Genomic DNA, 19857 nt, shown 5'->3' on the forward strand with positions numbered 1-19857 from the left:
GCCACGAGCAGAGGCAGATCAGCGGAGCAGACAAGGACCCGGGCTGAGGCAGCAGCAGCAGCATCCGCACCAGCAGCGCCGCCACAAAGGGAGCTCAGTGCTGCTCGAGGCTCGACTCTCCGCTCCTCCTCTCCAGGCTTTCAGATGCTCCGGCTCGGCGGCAACATGCGCGGCTTCTCGGCCCTGCTCTCCGTGCTCCTCGCCGGGCTCGCGGCGGCGTCCTCGGATCTGTTTGACAACCAACTGGGCGACATCAATTACTGCAAAAAGCAATGCCAGCTCACCATCAAAAACAAAAGCCCTGCTAAAGTAAGTTATTCCTGTGTGCTGTAGCGTAGGCTGTCTCTGCAGAAAGCGCATTATCAGCAGCGAGCTGACACATACAGCATGTTGTCGGACATTTCACCGCCTGCACTAATATACTGACTAACAAAATATATCATGCATCGAGAAAAAACTATATCTTTGCATCAGAAATGTAAAATAAGTGTGTTTATGTCTGTGCGTAATGACACGCTCGCTCCGATTTTTCGCTGCATCCTCTTGGATGCTACGGCGCGCAATTAGGCCGAAAGATGGATGCAGCTCATTTTCTTCTGCACCTTACGGACTCGTCCAAGAAGTGAACTGCATTCAGCGCGTCTCGGGATGCTCTAGCAATAAACTGCGCCAATAACTGATTAATCCGCAATTAAGAGATCGGCCAGGGGGCAGCTATAGGCGCGCTGTAGCGCAGGCTGTGGAGGATCAGTGAGACTATTTTGGAGCATGAAATAATTATCCTTTATTGACAGTTCACGCAGCTCATCTTCCTGCTTGGACGAGGCCACACTGGACTCAAGCAGGACTGTAGATGATTGCTGCGAATCTCAAGAGTTTAGAGGCTTGATTTTTAGTGTCGGATGTTTTTCCTCCCACCTCCTCCTCCTCCTCCTTCTCCTCCTCTGCTTCCTTCAGGTGTGGTTCAGGCATCCTGCAGGGCAGCGGGAGCAGAGCTGCAAAGCGGATCACCTGCTTCAAAGATTGTTATTGAGAATATGTCGAGTTTAGGGTCATCTGTAACTACAGGTATCTTGAAAGCAGTCTCCTCCAAACTATAAGACGCCGCTTCATGGTTTGTGACAAACACCCCTCTGTGAATAAACAGGGACACGCAGTGAGGATGATGACAAGCACAAGGCTGTAATAAACCGTTCATGGTCGCGGTCAGGGAATCTCTTTGTCTGGCCTGTTCCCGAAAAGGTCACTAGAGGGCGCCGTTTCCCCAATCCAAGCCGAGAATAAAGGCATTTTGAAAAGAGGAAGTACAATAATGTGCATCTTCCTCTCTCACCACCTCATTTTCCTGCACAAGTTTTAAGCAACTGGCTCATTATCACCGGTTTTCCATCTTATTGACTGTTTATGACAGGCTATAATACTACAGCTGCACCGTGTCATTAAGAGATGCCATAACTCATCAACACGTCTTATTTTCTAACAAGGGGATCTTGAGTTTATCCAAGAAGTGCAGGAGACATCTCTAATTTTGCATCTCCCTCTCTTCTCTCTGCTTGGCTGATAGGACTCCATAATGAACGCCTGTCACCGCGGCTGTCGCCTCTACTCCATCTGCCAGTTCGTCAATGGCAACGCCGGCTTCAATACCAGCAGGGAGGAGTGTCAGGGAGGTGAGTCAGTGTGTCGGTCTGTCTGTCCAGTTGTCTGTTTGGATACTTTTGCTGGTCTTGCTGAGCAGGCCATTGCCAAAGTTTAATTAGCAGAAGGCGGAATCCAAATCTTCTTAAAAATAAAATTTATATTTAGTCAGTGTCATTTATTTGATCTTAGATCTATTTGGTGAAGGTTCAACCTCTTATTTGAGCAATTTCCACTTGGATTTTGTATGAAAACCCTGAAGAACTGAGTCCTTTTGCCCAGGCAAAGCTCTTTTTTACCTAATCACAACAGCTTGCTAAATATCACACTGTTTCCTAAAAGCTGGCAGACTCAGTGGGTATTTTCTGGGTGTTTGAGGCTATTTCGCCGTGTTTGAACTGCTATATTGGAAATCAATGATGTGATTTGCTGTCCAGACAGCAGATGCCCGGTTGCCCCCTGTTTCAATCACGGTACTGTGGAATGAAACGTCTCCGCGGGGGCCAACAGATACATCTCCCTTTGCATCTTTATCTTCCCACATAAACAGCCTGTACCTCTTTCATTTCTTCTCATCTTCCACCCAACCGACTGTCGTGCTCCATGCCCACTCTCTTTTGTGCTTCTTCTTTCTCTTTTTGCAACCCCCCCCTTCTTCTCTTTGTTTTTCGCTTCTTCTTTCATGCTTCACAACTATCTCTCTCCCTCTCTCTCCAGCCTGCCAGGAGGCATATATTAAGCTGCTGGAGCAGGAAGCCTGCTGCACCGGCTGTGCCAGCCAACCCTCTGAACCTGAGATCAAGAGGAGGAAGGTGAGGAAAGGCGGCTCTGCAGTCAATGGCCGAACACACAAACACTGAAAATGAGAGCCAAAGTGACTTAAGACAAAAACACTAGTGTGCACATACAGTAAACTGAAGCACATAAACACTTGGCCAATGCTTCTTGTGCTCTCACCTCTGCAGCTCAGGGCCATGACTCTCCGCCCTAAGGTCCCCTCTGTGATGGAGGCCGTGTCCAGCTGGTGCAACGACATCGTCAGCTCTGCCCAGAGCTTCATCTCCTCCACCTGGACCTTCTACCTGCAGGCTGATGATGGCAAAGTGGTGGTTTTTCAGGTAAGACCCATTCAACCTTATGGTTCCTGCACCTAATTTTGAACTGTTTAGAGCATTTCGACTAAAGATAAGTTGGCTCAAAACCTGTAAAGTTGCAGATGGAACCAAAAAATAGGTTTTTCTTGACCTGAAGTGCGAACCGTGATGACATCAATGGCAGAGTTCCTGCTGATCCTTAAAAAGCCTTAAAAGGCAATGAATCCATTAATAGATAGATAGATAGATAGATAGATAGATAGATAGATAGATAGATAGATAGATAGATAGATAGATAGGTACTTTATTAATCCTTCACAGGAAATAACTTTTGTTACAGTGGTTCATTCACAGCTAACCACAGCCATACATAACATAAAAGCACATCTGTAATTATCCACAGGAAAGATAAAAACTATCCAAAAGTATCCAATAATAATGAATGCTGTGTAGTGTATAAAATTTCAGTGTATGGTTAATGTAAACACAAGATCTTAATTAGCATTACGATGTCTTAAAAATGCTTAGACATTAGAGGTGGGAATTTCATCAATCTTTTTTTCAGACATTGCAAAATAATGGGTGACTTTGAAAAAAAAAAAAAAAACGTTACCGAATGCCTCTTGCATTAACATCACCGAAAAGTCATGTTTTCTGTTACAATTAATATTTGAAAAAAAAACATTTAAAACCCCGTAACCCTGGCCGTAAGCGGTGGGAAAACTTGAGTGGGCATGTCTTATGGCTGAAAAGAGAGGATGGAGAAAGCAACAATGAGAGTCAAGAGAAGTCAAGTTGGAAATCTTCAGACAAAAAAGAGCATGCAGTGGTCTTAAAAATAGTTGGTTCATGCTTGTTTTTGTTAGTCATAACAAATATCTATAATAACAGTACAAAAGTTTGCAGGTAATTACTGTAATTCCCAATTTTGCTCCTAATGTTTACTTCTGTTGTGCGTTGTGCAGCGCCTTATGATGACACATCTTTAATTACAATGGGTCCATGTGAAACTGGTGGAAATGTGGGATGGTTCACTCGATTGCACCAAGAAACCTGAACAGAAAGGTTCAAGAACCAGAGATAATCTGTTGGAAAGGTGGTAACATAGACACACGGTTAAAGGTTTATTCTGCTGTAAGTTCATGTGTTCTGCTCTCTTGGTAACCTGATGGAGTTTTAGGCTAAACCCAGCACCCAAACTGTTCAAATACTTAGACATGATGGGTTTTCTTATTTCTGGTGGTTATATTGGTATCATAAAGCAGATAATTAAAATCAGCCAATAAAAAGAAAATGTGGATATGTACTGATACTGTTTCTTATTTATCACAGGCCCCTCAATTGAATTGAATTATATTGTATTGTGGCAGACTTTGTGATTTCAGCAAATAGAGTATTGTTGTCCATAGAACTGATATATCATATCGCTCATCTTTGTACCTCTGTTTAATTTGTTTGTTTGCTCGTTTGTGTCACATTTTTAGTTCGTTGTGTAAAGGGTCCTTGGGTTTCTTGAAAAGTGCAATATAAATCTAAGTTATTATTATTATTAAAAGAAAAATAAAGAACTTCCACTGACATTGATCATAACTTGATCCCCAAAAATTCAAGAAAATAGGCATACTAGTGTTCTTTGCCTTTACAGTGCTGCATAATGAGCAAGAATACATCACCAGGAGTTCACAGACTAAGATATAGACAGAAGTGAGACAGATCAGAGAGCAGATAAAATACAGAGTTGAGCCTTGAATTTGATCACTAAGCCATAATCCTGAAATGTTGACATCTAATTAATAAGCAAGTCAAAAAAACCCCCATTTTTTGATCTTACTGTTATCTCAAGAGCAGATTATTTTAGACAAATAAAGATGAGTTCAGTGAGTAAGGAAAAAAAAGGATTTTAAGGATTTAAAATTTGGATCCAACTGAGATGTGAGAAAAGCTATTTTTCAAGGGGTGAATTAAGGAAGGATGAGAAAATGGTAAAAATCTCATATTGATGTTAAACTGAGTTCAGTTATGTCCAGGAGAAATCGGTTGGACAAAAGAAAGAGATCATATTTTGAATTTTTTTTTCATACCCATGGAAAGTCCCTCAAACACATTTCATACCAGATCTTATCAGTGAACAAATGCAAAGAGAAAAACAGAATACAACAGGTAACACAGCAGTGGTGTAAATTTGTGTATATTTTTAAAGTCTAAGACCAAATTATGTTGTTGCAAATATTCAACACGGTTTTAATTTAAGCCGTAGAGCTGCGAAATTTTCCCTCATTATTCTGAAATATCTGCACTGACAACAGAGGGGGATCTTTAGGTGCTCGGCTGCCAGAGACACAGACAAATGCACATTATAATACGGCCCACTGAGTCATGATGGTGGAAAATTATAAGATTAATATCTACAAAGCTTTTTCATGTCGCGTGTTTTTAGCTGGAGGTTAAAAGCAAGCAAGTAGACCTTTATAGATTATGAGTTGAGCTAACCTCTGCTTCCCGTTACGATAGTGAAATATATCCTCTAAGCTATACTGTGCCGTGGAGCTTGGGTCACTGCCAAAACAACTCACAGCCCATTTTAGAGTCGGTGCATCTGTGAAGGTTGAGTGAGCAAGGGCACACAGCGGGATGGGGACAAGGTGGCTGAATCCAGAGAGCTGCAAACTATTTTTTCAGCACTTTAATTGTTTATAAATGTCCTTTTAAATTATGTCACTACCTTCAGCGCCATGCATATTTGATAAACGTCAGGGCTAACTCGCCTCAGGACGGAAACTCACTGTAAGATTTAGAAGAGAGTGGACTGCACTAAAAGAATAAAGTTCTGGTTGTGACAAATAAATATGCGGGAGTTATTTCTGTATTTTGAAAAGATGGAGCGAATGGAGCTTCCATATTCTCTGTTCATAATGATTTCCTTAAATCAACAGCTCTGTTTGTTTTTTAGAGGAACAGACCTCTGCAGATAGTTTGGCTCCTGATAAAAATCTCATGAATTTCTGGATTTTAAGTTATCAGAGAAAATAAGTGAGCAACATGCCAGATAGCATAGGAGAAACCCTGATTTTAAAGTGACACTGCTTTATTCGGTCTTTTTACTGGTTTTGGAGAGAAAGAGACCTCTGCAGATAATTTGGCTCTTGGTAAAAACCTCCTGAACATCTGAATCAGAAATAAAGTGAGCTCACATTAGCAGGTGTTGGGCAGCAACGTGCCAAACAGCACAGCAGAAACACTGATTTGCAGCATTACACTGCTGTATTTAGACTTTTTTTTTACTGGTTTTAATCACCGGGTCTGTTTGCTTTGGAGAGGAAAAATTTCAGCTGGTTGCAATCAATAATCCTCACTGCTAAATCCCCCTAAATCTTGCAAACTGTTCCTTAAAAAAAATATGCCACATGTATCCAGTCATTATCTGTCAATTTGTGTATATTTTCATGCAGATCCGGATCCAGATTAAACATTTTTCTTCACATTTACTATTATTGAAATAGCAAATTCAGAGGTTTTTGCCACCTTGGCTGAAGTCTAGACAAACGTATTGCTAAGGTCAATAGTAAACCACCTATACATTAAAGCTATAATAAGATTTGGTCTGTCTAACCACCAGACGCCTCAGCCATATCCTCCGAAAACTGGTCAGAAACCTGCATCTCTGTCGGGGGTTTTCCCGTTTGTGACTTTGATGGCATTTTTAGCTCCATAATTAAAGGGCTTCATGGGAAATGACAGTATTTATGCAGCATAACCCATACAGAAGGGCTACTGTGTAACAGAGGAGTCTTTTATGTGCCAAAATTCACTATTAGGTATAAGAAGCTGTGTGCAGACTGGGCTCTAAGGCACCACCTCATATGGAGATGGCAGAAGCCACAGAACATGAAATTACCCACATTTCTCTCGGACGTTGTGATGGATGTTTGCTCTTTATGGAAGTGACATGCAGGCTGCAGCGGCGAGGGGAAGCCAGGCTCCACGGGGCTGTAAGAAGACTATCAGGCCTGTGTTTAGTGGGCAGCTGGCAAACCGCCACCAAGCTGACAGATTGACTCTCCGAGTGTTGAAACAACAGAAAAAGTCCAGCTAAATTGAGGGACAGCAGAGGGGGAGAAACCATCCAATGCTGCCTGCCATATGAATTATGTGGATTGTCTGCAATGGGCTGACTGTCTTCATACATCCATCTTCATGTGTGACCTCAAGTTGTGAGAATAACTAGTTGTGTGCATTGTAAAAACAAACAGTGGCAGCAATTAGCACAGATTATAAGGGTGGAGTGAGTCACTTTTAGGTCACAGCTGTGGTTTGTCTCATAGTGAAGGAAAAAAATTAAGTCAACTTATAATTTTGAGGAAATACTGGTGAAACACAGCCCTTTACCTCAGTCATTCCAGTCTCACCACCCTCTTGTTATTTTGACATATCAGCCTGTGATTGTGTGACAGGGTGAGAGTGTTTGGGACAAAACTGAGTCGATTAAACACTTCCTCCGACTGAGCTGTGGTTCTGTTAGCAAGCTGGCCTGCAGAACAAATTGAACTCGGCATAAGGCTGAATACAAAGAGAGCAGTCCCTACCCCGTTTCTTCTTGACAATTGCATTAGTCATTCTGCCCGAACGAATTTAAAGAAACAAAAACGCTGAGCAGAACAGAAAGAGGAATAACATTGTTTGAAGGAAGCGTGGCTTTGACTTATGATGCTGCACTGGAAAAGTCAGTGTACTTTCTCAGCTTTCTTTACTCATCCAGACACAATACACTGAAGGGGACTTTAACATGAACATTACATGCAGTATGTGAAGCACATTCATGATTTATGCTATTGTGGTCCATGTTTGACCTACTTACCCTGTCTGTTGCTCTCAGCCCCAAGCCTATTAGTGAATACTGAAGACATAAACTCTTAAAAATGGGTCACAATTACAGTTTTTCATTTTTAAGTAAGGCTCAGGAATATCCTGAAAAGAGCTGGGCATTGTAGTTTTTAGTTAACGTTAGTCAAAGGGAAGTAAATAGTGCATTTGTTGGGGACTATTTTCAACCAGTTGAAGACATATTTGGTGTTCGAGTGAGCATTTATGGTGACAGGAAGGTGCATATGTAGGACTTGCTCATGATAAATAACAGAGCTCATGTTTAACTTAAAGCTTGAGTCAGGAGAAAATCTCTGTCCTAAGCCTCTCCCACCGCCGACCATGAGCATACGGTGATTTATTTATTTAATGTTATTTCAATGTAGTGTCTCATGCTGCGAGAAACTGGTTAGCCACTCCTCGCCCTGCTCTTTCTCTCTCTGTTTATTAGACCACAAATGAGACAAAAATTAGCAAGCTAGACACCCCATGTCCCCCCGCCTCGCTCCCATTAGTTGCGGACTACTTTGCTGCAGGAGAGCAATTCAATTCAATTCAATTCAATTCAATTCAATTCAATTCAATTCAGTTCAATTCAGTTCAATTCAATTCAGTTCAATTCAGTTGGATTAAAAAGCCCATTATTGCATATCACAATTTGCCTCAGAGGACTTAACATCGCTCAACATCGCTGTGTTCAACATCGCTCTGTCCTTTGACCCCTAAAGCGAAAACCAAGTAAAACCTTCCCTAAAAAAATCCTTGTCCCCTTTTAATGGGGAAAAGAAAAATGGTAGAAACCTCAGGAAGAACGACTGAGGAGGGATCTCTGTCAGGACAGACAGCTGTGCAATAGAGAATAAAGAACATTAAAATATCAGTTGATGTTAAAATTACATCAATGAGATCAAGAGAGGGAGGGAGAGAGGGGTAGAAAATGCACAGCAACAATAATAGCATAACATATAATGATAATAATAGACATGAAAATTAATAAATAGAATTTATGATTGCATGTTATATTACATGCAAATATTGTAGTTTATATATGTGGGAATAGCAGTCACAGAGAGCAGGCGGCAGCTCGGAGGCACAGCTTTGGTCAGTAGCTGTGCAGCTTGAACTTGGCCAGAACAAACCTCCTAATGCTGAGTATAACAGTGGGCTTGTGGCCAGCGGCAGCACCGGGTCTAACCTGTGTAATGCCAGCAGGGAGTCGGGGCCAAGTCCCCTGGAGCTGGGGTTCGTGCTGGCTGGATTTGGGTTGCTGTGGCCACTGACTGGGGGGTCTGTCCCCAGAGCTTCTGCCTGTTCCTCTTGCCAGCAGGTGGTCTGTGGCAGCAGGGAGTGACATGTAGGACACACCAATAGGAACGCCTACTCCCTGAAATGACCTGTGATTGGTCAAAGTCTTCCGTCACAGCCTAGATTTTTTTAGAGCCTGAAAACAGCCAAGACGAGGAGCAGAAATCTAGATTTCTCACAGACCATTTGCATTACAGTATACTTCAGTTTATGGTAGGATTTTTGTCGAATGAAGCCAAAATTAAACTGCTTACACCAGCTTTAATTAACAGTGGAGTTCTATGGAGCAGAGAAAGAAACTGTTTCAGGATTTTGATACTTAAATCTTGTTGGATGATTGATTTATTATTGGTTTTGGTCTTTTCATAAGATTTATTGAGAATATAGAAATGCAGAGTATCAGCAGAATTGTCTTTAAAACCCAAAGTGCTTGTCCTTAAGTCTGATGTGCGAAAACCCCTTTTTATACATTTCCTGTTTCCTGTTATTCAACGCCGAATGAAAATATAAAAAGTCTTAATTGACCACATGGGGGCACTGTAATCAAAGTTCAGATTCCACATTAAAGGCCTTCATTTCAGCACCACAAATCCAATTTAAGGTCCAATTTACTCTAAATATTTCCCCAAGGTTTCTTTGTTTGATTCTGAATTTGCATCTAACAAAGCACAGCTGAGGCCTCAGATACACTTTCCAGAACCTCTCTGTATGGAAGGACATTTAATATGTAAGAGGCTGTTTTTATAATTTAGATTTAGAGTCAAAGTTCATGTTTATATTTATTTGTAAACCCAAACAGATTGATGAACAGATGAACAGATTGTATCCGGTCCCAAAATCACTAAAATATAAGAAATCAGACTGAGTCAAATTGTCTCTCCTCAGCCTGAATCTCTGTTTATGCTTTACACGTTTCTTAACACTCAATCCCTTCTTTCTTTCTTTCTTTCTTTCTTTCTTTCTTTCTTTCTTTCTTTCTTTCTTTCTTTCTTTCTTTCTTTCTTTTTCTTTCTTTTTCTTTCTTTCTTTCTTTCTTTCTTCCCTCCCTCCTGTATGCCAGAGCACCTTCGCATTCCCTCTCTCATAATGCGTGGCAGATGCAGATCAGGCTCCGTTCGCTCTGATGGTTAGATCTCGTCAGTCTGCAGCCAATCAGAATCAGCCCCCTCACGTCTCCCCAAACCTTCACACCGCCGCTGCATCTGGTTTCAATGCACTCTGTCACAAAACGTTGCTTGCGAGGGGTAATAAACCGGGTTGTGAAATAACTTTTTCAACAAAAGAGATTTGAAGGATTGTAAGTGTTTTATGGAAGCAGACTAACCAGCCGTGTCTCCACGGTCAACTACGGCGTTGTTTTGTTATTCTGGATTGAAATCGTTTGGTAGAAAACAGATCAATCTTTTCTAAAATAAAGTAATGAGAATGAATGAAACTGTGAATAAATTCAGCTGGTTTCACATTATAGTGTAAGACACAGCAAGAGGTTTCAAAGTTCATTGATCCACTTAGTGTCAGAATCGATAAATACTGGGAGGTTGATGCTGCTGCAGTGGGATGTACTGTACTGCCCTGAATGTGTGTGTGTGTTGTTGCTGAGGCCAGCAATAGTATTGTTACAAGCAGAGGGAGGGTCAGCAGTGGGGAACCAAAATCCTTTTTTAATGAGTTCTCCAGGGGGAAACAGAAACACTGTGCACATAATGAAACACACAACAGTGCAAATACTGACAGCAGGCTCTGCGTATGTGCTTATTTATGTGTGTAGCAGTTGTTTTGAAAGCCGTTTTTCAGAAGTGTTGTCCCAGTTCAAGAGGTTTTACTAAACTGGTTTGTGTGGATGAGAAATACCCAGACACCCAGACATATTGAGCAGACAAGAAAAAAAGATGGGAATCATTTGTTTCAAGACTGCCTTAGTTATGCAGCAAGTATCAGTGTTAAAAATTACTACAAAAACGTGTTCAGAGTGATTTGGGAACATTTCTGTCACTTAACAGAAGAGTCAGATGGTGATCAAGTAAAAAAATTAAAGATTAAAAAAAAATCATGAAAACTGATGCACCTTTTACGCCAGATCCCCTCAGTTCAGCTTTGAAAATGCTTTTTTCCCATTTTTTTTCAGTATAACTTGGTCGCCTCACCATGATCAATCATGCCGCAGGCTGAGAAAAACTCTAACTCCGTTCCAGCTCCAGGGCTGTAGATGTTAGTTAATCTTGACCTCTGACCTTTCTTGTGGAGCAGAGCAAACAAAATGAGCATTTGGGGTTTCAGTTTATTTGAAGTGGGCAAAGTTCAACTAAGTATCAAGTGGAAATACTTTAGAAACGACTTGTCCATTTTTAATATAAATGTTAATGTAACATTAGGTGACTATCAGCTGGTGAAATATGTCAAACAATCAGCGAGATATTGATCTATCGATCTACCAGTTCATGTTTAATGCTAAATATGAAGCTTGAGCCAGGTAAGCGATTATCCGAGCTTAGCATAAAGGCTAGAAAGGTGCATAATAACAAAGGGTCAAAATGAACTTACCTGCAAAAACTCAAAGCTTTGACACTGAGCGACCCGCACCTGAGTCAACTTTAGTAAGACTTAGCACCGATTCGCATGTGTGCATGTAAGAGAAAGAGTAATAGAGAGAGGGAAGAGAAGGTGGAAGGTGGACTGTTGCAAGCTATGTTTCTGTAAGTTGTTAATATCTCAGAACACTGCGGGTTGAGCCTCATTGCTAGATGCGAAGCAAGTGCTTCACCACAGTTAGCAATACGTCACGCCCACTTGCCACCTCCTTTCAATTTTCTCCGCCACTTTAGGAGTAAAAAAACAAAATAAAAATGAAGCATTCATATTGGTACTGATTTGGACCGGTCGCTTTATCAAGACGTTTTTTTTTCTGGGGTGGCTCAAGTCTGGCACTGACTTATGCAGAGTGCAGCCGGGGGCACATGCGTTGGAATAGCTTTAATTTACCATTTTTGTCTCCACTACCTATACCTATTTTAATTACTAACATTGCAGTGTACAACATTCCTATTTGTTGTTTATTTTAAAAGACAAATAGACATAACACAACACAACAGAGTGATGCCACATAAAATATGAAAGAAAGGTTCCAAACTTTAATAAAGAAATTGTTCCTCCAACAGTTAATACTGCAATAGCAACTATAAAGTGCTAACAAAACTTAAGTGCCAAAAAAAATTAAAATAACTAAGCACGCGTGTATTTGTACACTGTATTTCCACATCAATAAGCACAGATTCCACTCATTTATGAAGTCATGCAAGCTCCTGCATTGTCATCAACATGGTCCTGCAAATGTTTCCCAATAAAATGCCTTGTGTCAACAACTGATGGAATTCTGTTGACAGAATTTGCCATTTTTACTGTCTTTTTTCTGACAACCGGCCATGGCACGGGATAAAAATTGGCAAGCCATTGTTTCTCTATATGTGCCGCGTCTGACAAGCTACTGAGACCTCGCCTGGGCAGTGCTGCTCACACAGACAGTGTGGCTGCTCTGACTTGTTAACACGGGCACTGAAAAAGGAAAAAACAACAGGTTTGGCAATGCTCAGGCATGGCTCAGGCAGACAGTGTGTTTCTGGCATACATTTTGCCCTCTGCTTCCAATCTTTATGCTAAGGTAGGCTAGTTGCCTCAGGCGGTAGCTCTGTAGTTACAGTAAAGACATGAAAGTAAATATCTAAATATTCATTTATTGATTTCTGTTGTGTTCAGTTGTGTACATTTGGGAATGTAAAAAGTAAATCTTGCCTTTCCTCTTGTCTCATAGTTAATTCATCCCCTGAGGTGTTTTTCGCAGCCAGTTATTCTTAGTTGGATCTCCTCTGAGGTCTGACCTCACTGTGTTAAACAGACCCTGAGTCGTGCTGGTGGATTACTGTGGGATAATTGCTGCCACGATGGCTGAGTGTCTGTGTTGTTGTTTTTTCTCCTCAGAGCCAGCCAGAGATGGAGTACTCTCTGCCCGAGCTGCAGGCTCCTCGATCCAGCGTGGCAGATAAACCCTGGCCTCAGGTCCATTCCCACACCCAGAGACCCCATGGTGAGAACATAAACACAGACAAGCCGGACATGCACACATTTCTCAGGCTTTGCTGCTACAATATTTCTGCATGGGCATCCAATTTAAATCTTTTTTTGTTTTTGTTTCAATGACTTGTTTGTCAGGTGTGAGGGGACATGGTGAGAGGGGAGCATCCAAAGCAGGAGGCAAAGGGAAGCACCCTGTCCAGCACACAGACGACCCCACTGCTGAGCACGACTTCCTCGGCTGCATGTCAAGGTGAGTTACCCTGCTCAGATTTAAAGATATAAATGATAGAACTTAAATGTACTTTATATTACTGTGTGTCCAAGTCTGAGATCTATTTTTTAGCATGAAAATCAACTTGCAGAGACTTGAAACTTACTTGAGATAGCTAATAGCTAATGCATCAGAAATATCTGATTTTAATATTGTCACACTTTTGATATTATTTTGCAATATGCTTTTCAAATCTGTCTACACATTCAGCTGTAATACAGAGTTATAATATTCTAACTTTGACAAAGACAAAGCGATACATGATGGATTAAGATGAACTGATGGATTCTCTAACTGCGAAAATCAGTCTTCACTTTAAAGAATGATAAAGTAAACTAGTTTGTAAGAGTGAGTAATAACAAACTCAATTAATAATGAAATAAACTTGATGAGTAATGAAATAAACTCTGTGAGCTTCAGTTGTTCTGACTTGAATAATCTGATCAGGAGCTTTTGGTACAACACATGTGCATGGACAGAGACATCCCAAAAACCTAAAGTAACAGAAGCATAATTCAGCCTTAAAGGACACATTTCACACGTCACACAGGTGTGTCTGTCACTGCAGTCTAAACATCTACTTGCAGTATGGTAACATTCAGACACCATGGAGCCTCCTCACATACCTGCATGCAGAGAATGAAGGACTCTGAGGCCTCGGAAAGTACCCAAACATGACCACGGATGAATCATATATTCAAACAATTACTCAATATTTACATAATTTAATAGTATAAAATACATAATCTTTTACGACACTCACTCAATTGTTCTCAAACTTTTCACACAGCATACACCCTCAGAATTAGGCTCTTCAGGTACTTCTGCAATGACCAACATTAAAATACAGCAGCACAGGCCTACCCTATTCAGCTACAGTACACACAGGAGGCAGGTTAAATCCTAATAAGATTATTTATTGAGGTAATTTTAGTCATTTCTCCTTACTGTTTTCATCATTTGCTGCTAGCAGGTGCTGTGGAAAGTCCACAAGCATCTGTGCTCTGTTCACTGTTGTCCACTTCAATTTCAAAAGGGCTACTTATATATTCTCCACCTGATCTGCACGTCTCTGCACAATCGTTAGAGCCACAGTTACGGTGTTTTTGAACCATAAAATTCTATTTAAAATAATTTATTAACTAATCATGGACCTATGCGCTATGTTGTGAATGTGACTGTGTGGCAGGCAGATACCGAAACAATAATATCACAGGAAAAGCAAAACATTTGAGAGTTTTAGTATTTTGATTCAAAATTTTGTAGTATTTTTATCATAATACTTTTAATGTGTTTCATTTTTTAAAAAAACATCTCAGATATTCCTCCGCCAACCACCTGAGGGAGTCTGCATACTGTCAGTACAATAGTTTGTGATCCTGTGATCAAACCAAACTCAGTGTTTCCCAGACTGGCATTAAAGGTCCAGTGTGAAGCATTTATTGTTAGGCATATATAGACAGAAATTGAATATGATTTTCATATGTTTTCTTCAGTGTATAATCCCCTTAAACTAAGAATTGTTTCATTTTCTTTACCTCAGAATAAGCCGTTTTTATCAACATATGGAGCGGGTCCTCTTCGGAATCACTATGTTGTTTCTACAGTAGCCCAGATAGGACAAACCAAACACTGGCTCTAAATGGGGACATTAGCATTTCCTACACAGCCCCTCCAGAGGCTTGGCACAGAAAAGTTTCAGTTGGTTGCAATCTGCAACTTCACCACTAGATGCCACTAAATCCTACATACTAGACCCCTTAAAAACCTGGATCAAATCAGTTTTCTTGTGCTGTGTTGAGATACCTTTCACAAGCTATTAAACCCCTGAACCCTCAAACCCTGTTTGATTTCTTTCAAAAACATGAGCATTTTGGCAAGAAATGTCCTGCAAATTGCAAGAAATTAGTAAAAGGTGACAAGAAAATGACCTCAATTAGTTAAAAAAAGAGAAAAATGTGTGAATTCTAGAGAAAATGTCCAGAAAACTATTTATCTAATTATTGCAACCATACATTTAAAGAAATGTTACAGAAAATGTATACATATATTTTTTCCTTTTTTTCATGTTTTTTTGAGTCATTTTCTTGTTTGTGATTTTTTTGTGTGTGCTTATTTTCAGGTCATTGTCCTGTTTTTTTTGTGTGTTTTCTGTTCCTTTTTTAAATTTTTTTTTTATTAATTTCCTGCTAATTTTTGGCCCATATCTTGTTAAGCTGCTCATTGCTGTCCATGTTTATGACAGAAGACAAACCAATTTACTCATGTTTTAAAGGATTAAGGAAACAGCTGTGTGTGTGGTAGGAAAAACACAATAAAAGATCTAAAACACAGAGGCTATATACTGTATACTTGGTAAGGGAATTTTAAAAAGGATTTGCATAACAAAATGCAAAAACTGCTCCAGGATGTATTTTTAATGTACATTAATTTACATTCAGACCTGTTATATTTGTTGATGTCCTTGTGTTTAGTTTCTCTGTGTTTCAAGCCCTCTTCACCCCTGACTCTTGTCTTCTTCTTTGCGTGTCCGACTCATCCGTTCTGCAGACGTTCAGGCCTTCCACGGTGGATTTTGGCGGCCTGTCTCTTCCTGTCCATCATGGTCATGCTGTGGCTCAGCTGTGCCAGCCTCGTCACCGCACCAGAGCAGCACATCAAGACGCAGGTACACACACAGAAAAGTGCCTATAACCCATGAAGTGCCCATGAAGTACACACATGCACATGGGAGGGAAGCAGTGACTTCATAAGCTTCGATATCACTCACAAATTTAAGGGTTCTCTGCCTGGAGCTGTGTGGTGACTCAGCATACTTGGCTGAGTGCGAAAGTCAAGACAAGGTGGGTAAACTCTCACTTTCTTGCTGTAATCCCTCTTTATCTCTTTTCAGCTGAGCATCAATGGAGATAAAGAGTTTCTGGATAATGCCCACAAAGTCAACCCGTACCACCTGAGTCCTGTCATCGCCGTCGCCATGAAACAATCAGAGGAGAGCCAGGAGGCGGGGCCGCTGCCTGTGAAAGTTGACCTCAACAAAACCTGCATTTAGGAAAGGACCAACAAGAGAGCTGCTGACTTGTTTCCCAGGGTAACCATGTCTGAAATCCGCGGCCCGTTGGTGCAAGGGGTGAAACAAACACATCACGGGACTCACCAGAATTTTTAAAAAAACATATTTTTAAAAGCATGGCACCCTCCCGTCATTTAAAATTATGAAACATCTAGCTTGGTCTTGTTGGTCTGCTGGCATTTCATTTCTTTGTACAGGCCAGATTTCTTCAAGTCCATCCTCAGAGTATCCTTAATGATCAGCTTGCTCATTGCTTATTGATAACTCAGTGCTCTGGAGACAAGCAGACGGGATGGATCACAGCTGCGAGCTACCATATCATTTTTCATGTCTAACGTAGACAGGAGGAGACAAACGCTGATTCTAGATTTAATTTTGCCTCGTTCTCACAGAGAGGTTGGATTAATTGATGGGTTGCTGAGAGCAAAAAAAAGGGGGTGTGAGATAGGAGAGGAAGATGGAAGATGAAAGTAGCTGAATACTTTGTGCTGCAGGAATAATTCAAAATTTATAATCATGTTTACCCCCTTCATAGCGTAAAATAATTCTCACCAAGTTCAGAGAAACAAGCATAAATACTCCAAAATCTAAAATAATAATGCCCACTGTCACCTTATTCCTGTGTGTTTGTGTATGTTTGGATATGTCTGTGTGTGTGTGTGTGTGTGTGTGTGTGTGTGTGTGTGTGCGTGCAGGTGTGTGCGTGCGCGTGTGTACATCAACAGCACAAAAATACTAAAAACTGTTAGATTCAAACCTGGACACTCTGTTTGAGAATGAGCAAAAACTTTATTTATTTTCTACTCTTATTTATTCCAAATCATCCACATGAGTTAAATAGTGTTATTGAAGTGCCATGTACAGTTAGTTCATCATACAAATGTAATTGTATGTAAAATACATCAGATCGGAAAGAGACAAAGAGGGGAGTCTGCACCTATTACTGTATTATTATTATCATGATATTATTGCTCTTATATCACTTCAAGAGTTCTTAGCTGTTATATGTGCCATGTGCTTTCTAATAGCTGGCTATTTTATATGTCCTAGGAGCACACAATGAAGGACAACCTCTGTAACAATGTGTAATGCAAAGCTTTTAACATAGACTGTTGTTATTGAGCAGAGTTGCACAGTCTTAGAGAAGAATTTTTCGGTTTTCCTCTCAGTGCTTTTGATGTCCTGTAACGCTCTCTTTTCATCCCGGCTGTGTAGACAATAACCCGTGCATGCAAGTGACGCTTTGATAGTTTAGCCTAATCGCGCGCCATGTCAGTATGGCAAGACTCTACTGTAGACTTGTGGTTTTTTGTGTTTTACTATTTACTGTAAACATTGAATAGAATGTGTAATAATGAATGACAACATCCTCATGATTTACAGGAAGGACTCTTTAAATAAAAAGCCATTCAATCAATATCCATGCTGGTTTCAAACTGAAGGTGTGTATCACGAGGAGTATGATATGGATTTCAAACTGTATCGTTTTCTTTTTACTGGTCTGTTTATTTTCAATGAAATGATACAACATGATGAAATAAAGTGTTTTCATTGTAAATAAAGTCGAGAGTCAAGTGTTTTTTCATTTATTTAAAAAATAATAAACTAGAGACCATTTTGCAACAAAAAGGGCATAGGTTTGTTTCACTTCATTTTGGTGGGGGTCACTTATGAAACAAGGGATTTTACTAGAAAATTCCAGCATCAAACACATCATTTCCTGCATCTCAGTGTTTTTTATGCACCAATCTGTGCTGTTTCTGCACCAATTTACAGTGTAACTGGCTTAAATGTTGTTAAAAAAAGTCTGCTACTTCCATTTTTTTGTGGGGGACAGTTGCACATGTTTTAGTTATTGAAGTGTGTCCTGCATCCCCCTGATATCTACACGTCTGCACACGGTGTCACTCAAGCTGGGATACAGCCATCTGCGACTTAAACCAAATCAGGGTCTGGGGCACAAATTGACAAAAATCTGTCCACAGACAGACAACAGACAGGCATACATATAAACAGTGTTGGGAGTAACGCATTACAAAAGTAACGCCGTCACAGTAACGTATTACTTTTTGCTGTAACGCAGAAAAATAACGCATGACTAATAAAATTTCGGTAATTTCTTACCTGTTGCAATCTCAGTAACACGCGCTACAGCGCATTTTAACCCAAAATTAAGTGTTGTGGTTTTTTGATGTTTTTTTTTTATTTATTTACCAACATCGCGAGACATTCTAGCACCGGAAACAATCCCGCCATTAAGAGTATTTCCTGTTGCTGCAAGTTTCATGGTTGAGGTGACTGCGGAGAGGATTACTCATTTGCGAAATGGACATACACCTACATTATTTTCAGTTCGTCCGAGAAAAGGATAAAAACATATTAGTAAAGCGCAATCTATGTGCGACGCCGAGGGAACTCTCTACACCGAGAAATAGCACTAGTAACATGAAGAAACACCTGGACAGGTATCATGCTAATGCTAAGCTAACCGAACCGAGAGTGTGGAGGACGAGCGCGCGGGCCGGACAAAACAACAGAAATAAAGTTTCTCTCGGTCTGCCGTGCTGCTTGAACCCCGGAAAGTGAAGACACTCGTGGCAGACTGTGTTGTTGAAGATATGCAGCGTCTGTCTACGGCTTTCAGAAAATTTGTCAACAAAATCCCAGTCAACGCCAGCAATGAGGAGGTAAGCTAACGTTGCCATAGAAACAGGTTCATATACAGTATAGATCCCTGGGCCACCTTAGTAGAGTCTTACCTGGACATTGTTTATAGGCTAATAGATATCTGGACACAGCAGCTATGGTCGTTGGCTGTGCAGCGCCTAATTGCTTTATAAAGGGACCACAGATGCCAGGGAGGCGGTATAACTTTCCAGTTTCAACATGTCAGTATAGAGTAGATAAGAGATGTATTTGTTTACATATAAGTCAACTAAAACTAAGTTATATAAAGTTAGTGAACTGTGACTTTATCCAGGGTTGCAAGCTCTCACGCTCGCAAGCTGCCTGGGCAAATCTCACGCTAAAATGTTGTGACAGCAAAGGTTTTGGACAATCGTGTAATGCTGTGAATGACTTTGACTGTTGAATACAGCTGAGTGTTTGACAACCGAGCGACATTTATTATCACGGATCAAACTGATGGTCAACAGCAGCAAAGTGAGACAGACACAGCACCAAAGAGTGAATAAATCAACAGCCAAATATTCAGCTGTGGAAAGTGACTTTTTTTAGACTTATACAGACTATTTTGTTTTAGTTTAAGATTTAGTCAGACTTATTATTCATCAGGCGAATTATTTAGAAACACCAGGATTAATCGCTCTGTATCTCATCCAGCTGCTTGCGCTGAACTCTCATTATTATTACCAGGGGCAGATGTAGTAATTTGGGGGCCTGGGGCCACAGGCTCATTGCCTTATTTTCACCTTTTCTCTAACTGGGAATGTTGGCAGGCTGATGGCAGCTATAGAAGAAGAAGGCCTACTCAAAAAAAAATTTCCAAAATAAAACACTTAATAGCACTCATCAGAAGTTCAAGTCAG

At 40.6% G+C, this 19857-nt stretch overlaps 1 protein-coding gene across 1 annotated transcript; it reads left to right on the forward strand.

Annotated features, from left to right (window-relative positions):
• tmem59l (transmembrane protein 59-like) lies at positions 1 to 17871 on the forward strand. Its single transcript, XM_042483888.2, has 8 exons — positions 1 to 309; positions 1565 to 1670; positions 2356 to 2450; positions 2604 to 2756; positions 12870 to 12975; positions 13101 to 13215; positions 15787 to 15904; positions 16130 to 17871. The coding sequence occupies exons 1-8, from the start codon at positions 145 to 147 to the stop codon at positions 16286 to 16288; spliced, it is 1017 nt and encodes a 338-aa protein (XP_042339822.1). The 5' UTR covers positions 1 to 144; the 3' UTR covers positions 16289 to 17871.
• The last annotated feature ends 1986 nt before the right edge of the window (positions 17872 to 19857 follow it).

This window comes from Plectropomus leopardus, chromosome 5 (assembly GCF_026936395.1).
Source record: "Plectropomus leopardus strain MGB_pleo_1.0 chromosome 5, ASM2693639v1, whole genome shotgun sequence".
In the NCBI taxonomy this organism is placed as follows: domain Eukaryota; kingdom Metazoa; phylum Chordata; class Actinopteri; order Perciformes; family Serranidae; genus Plectropomus; species Plectropomus leopardus.

Coding starts and splice junctions, on each gene's coding strand:
- tmem59l (XM_042483888.2), top strand. CDS start 145: ATGCTCCGGCTCGGCGGCAACATGCGCGGCTTCTCGGCCCTGCTCTCC. Junction 2,451..2,603: donor CTGAGATCAAGAGGAGGAAG/GTGAGGAAAGGC, acceptor TCACCTCTGCAG/CTCAGGGCCATGACTCTCCG. Junction 12,976..13,100: donor CCACACCCAGAGACCCCATG/GTGAGAACATAA, acceptor CTTGTTTGTCAG/GTGTGAGGGGACATGGTGAG.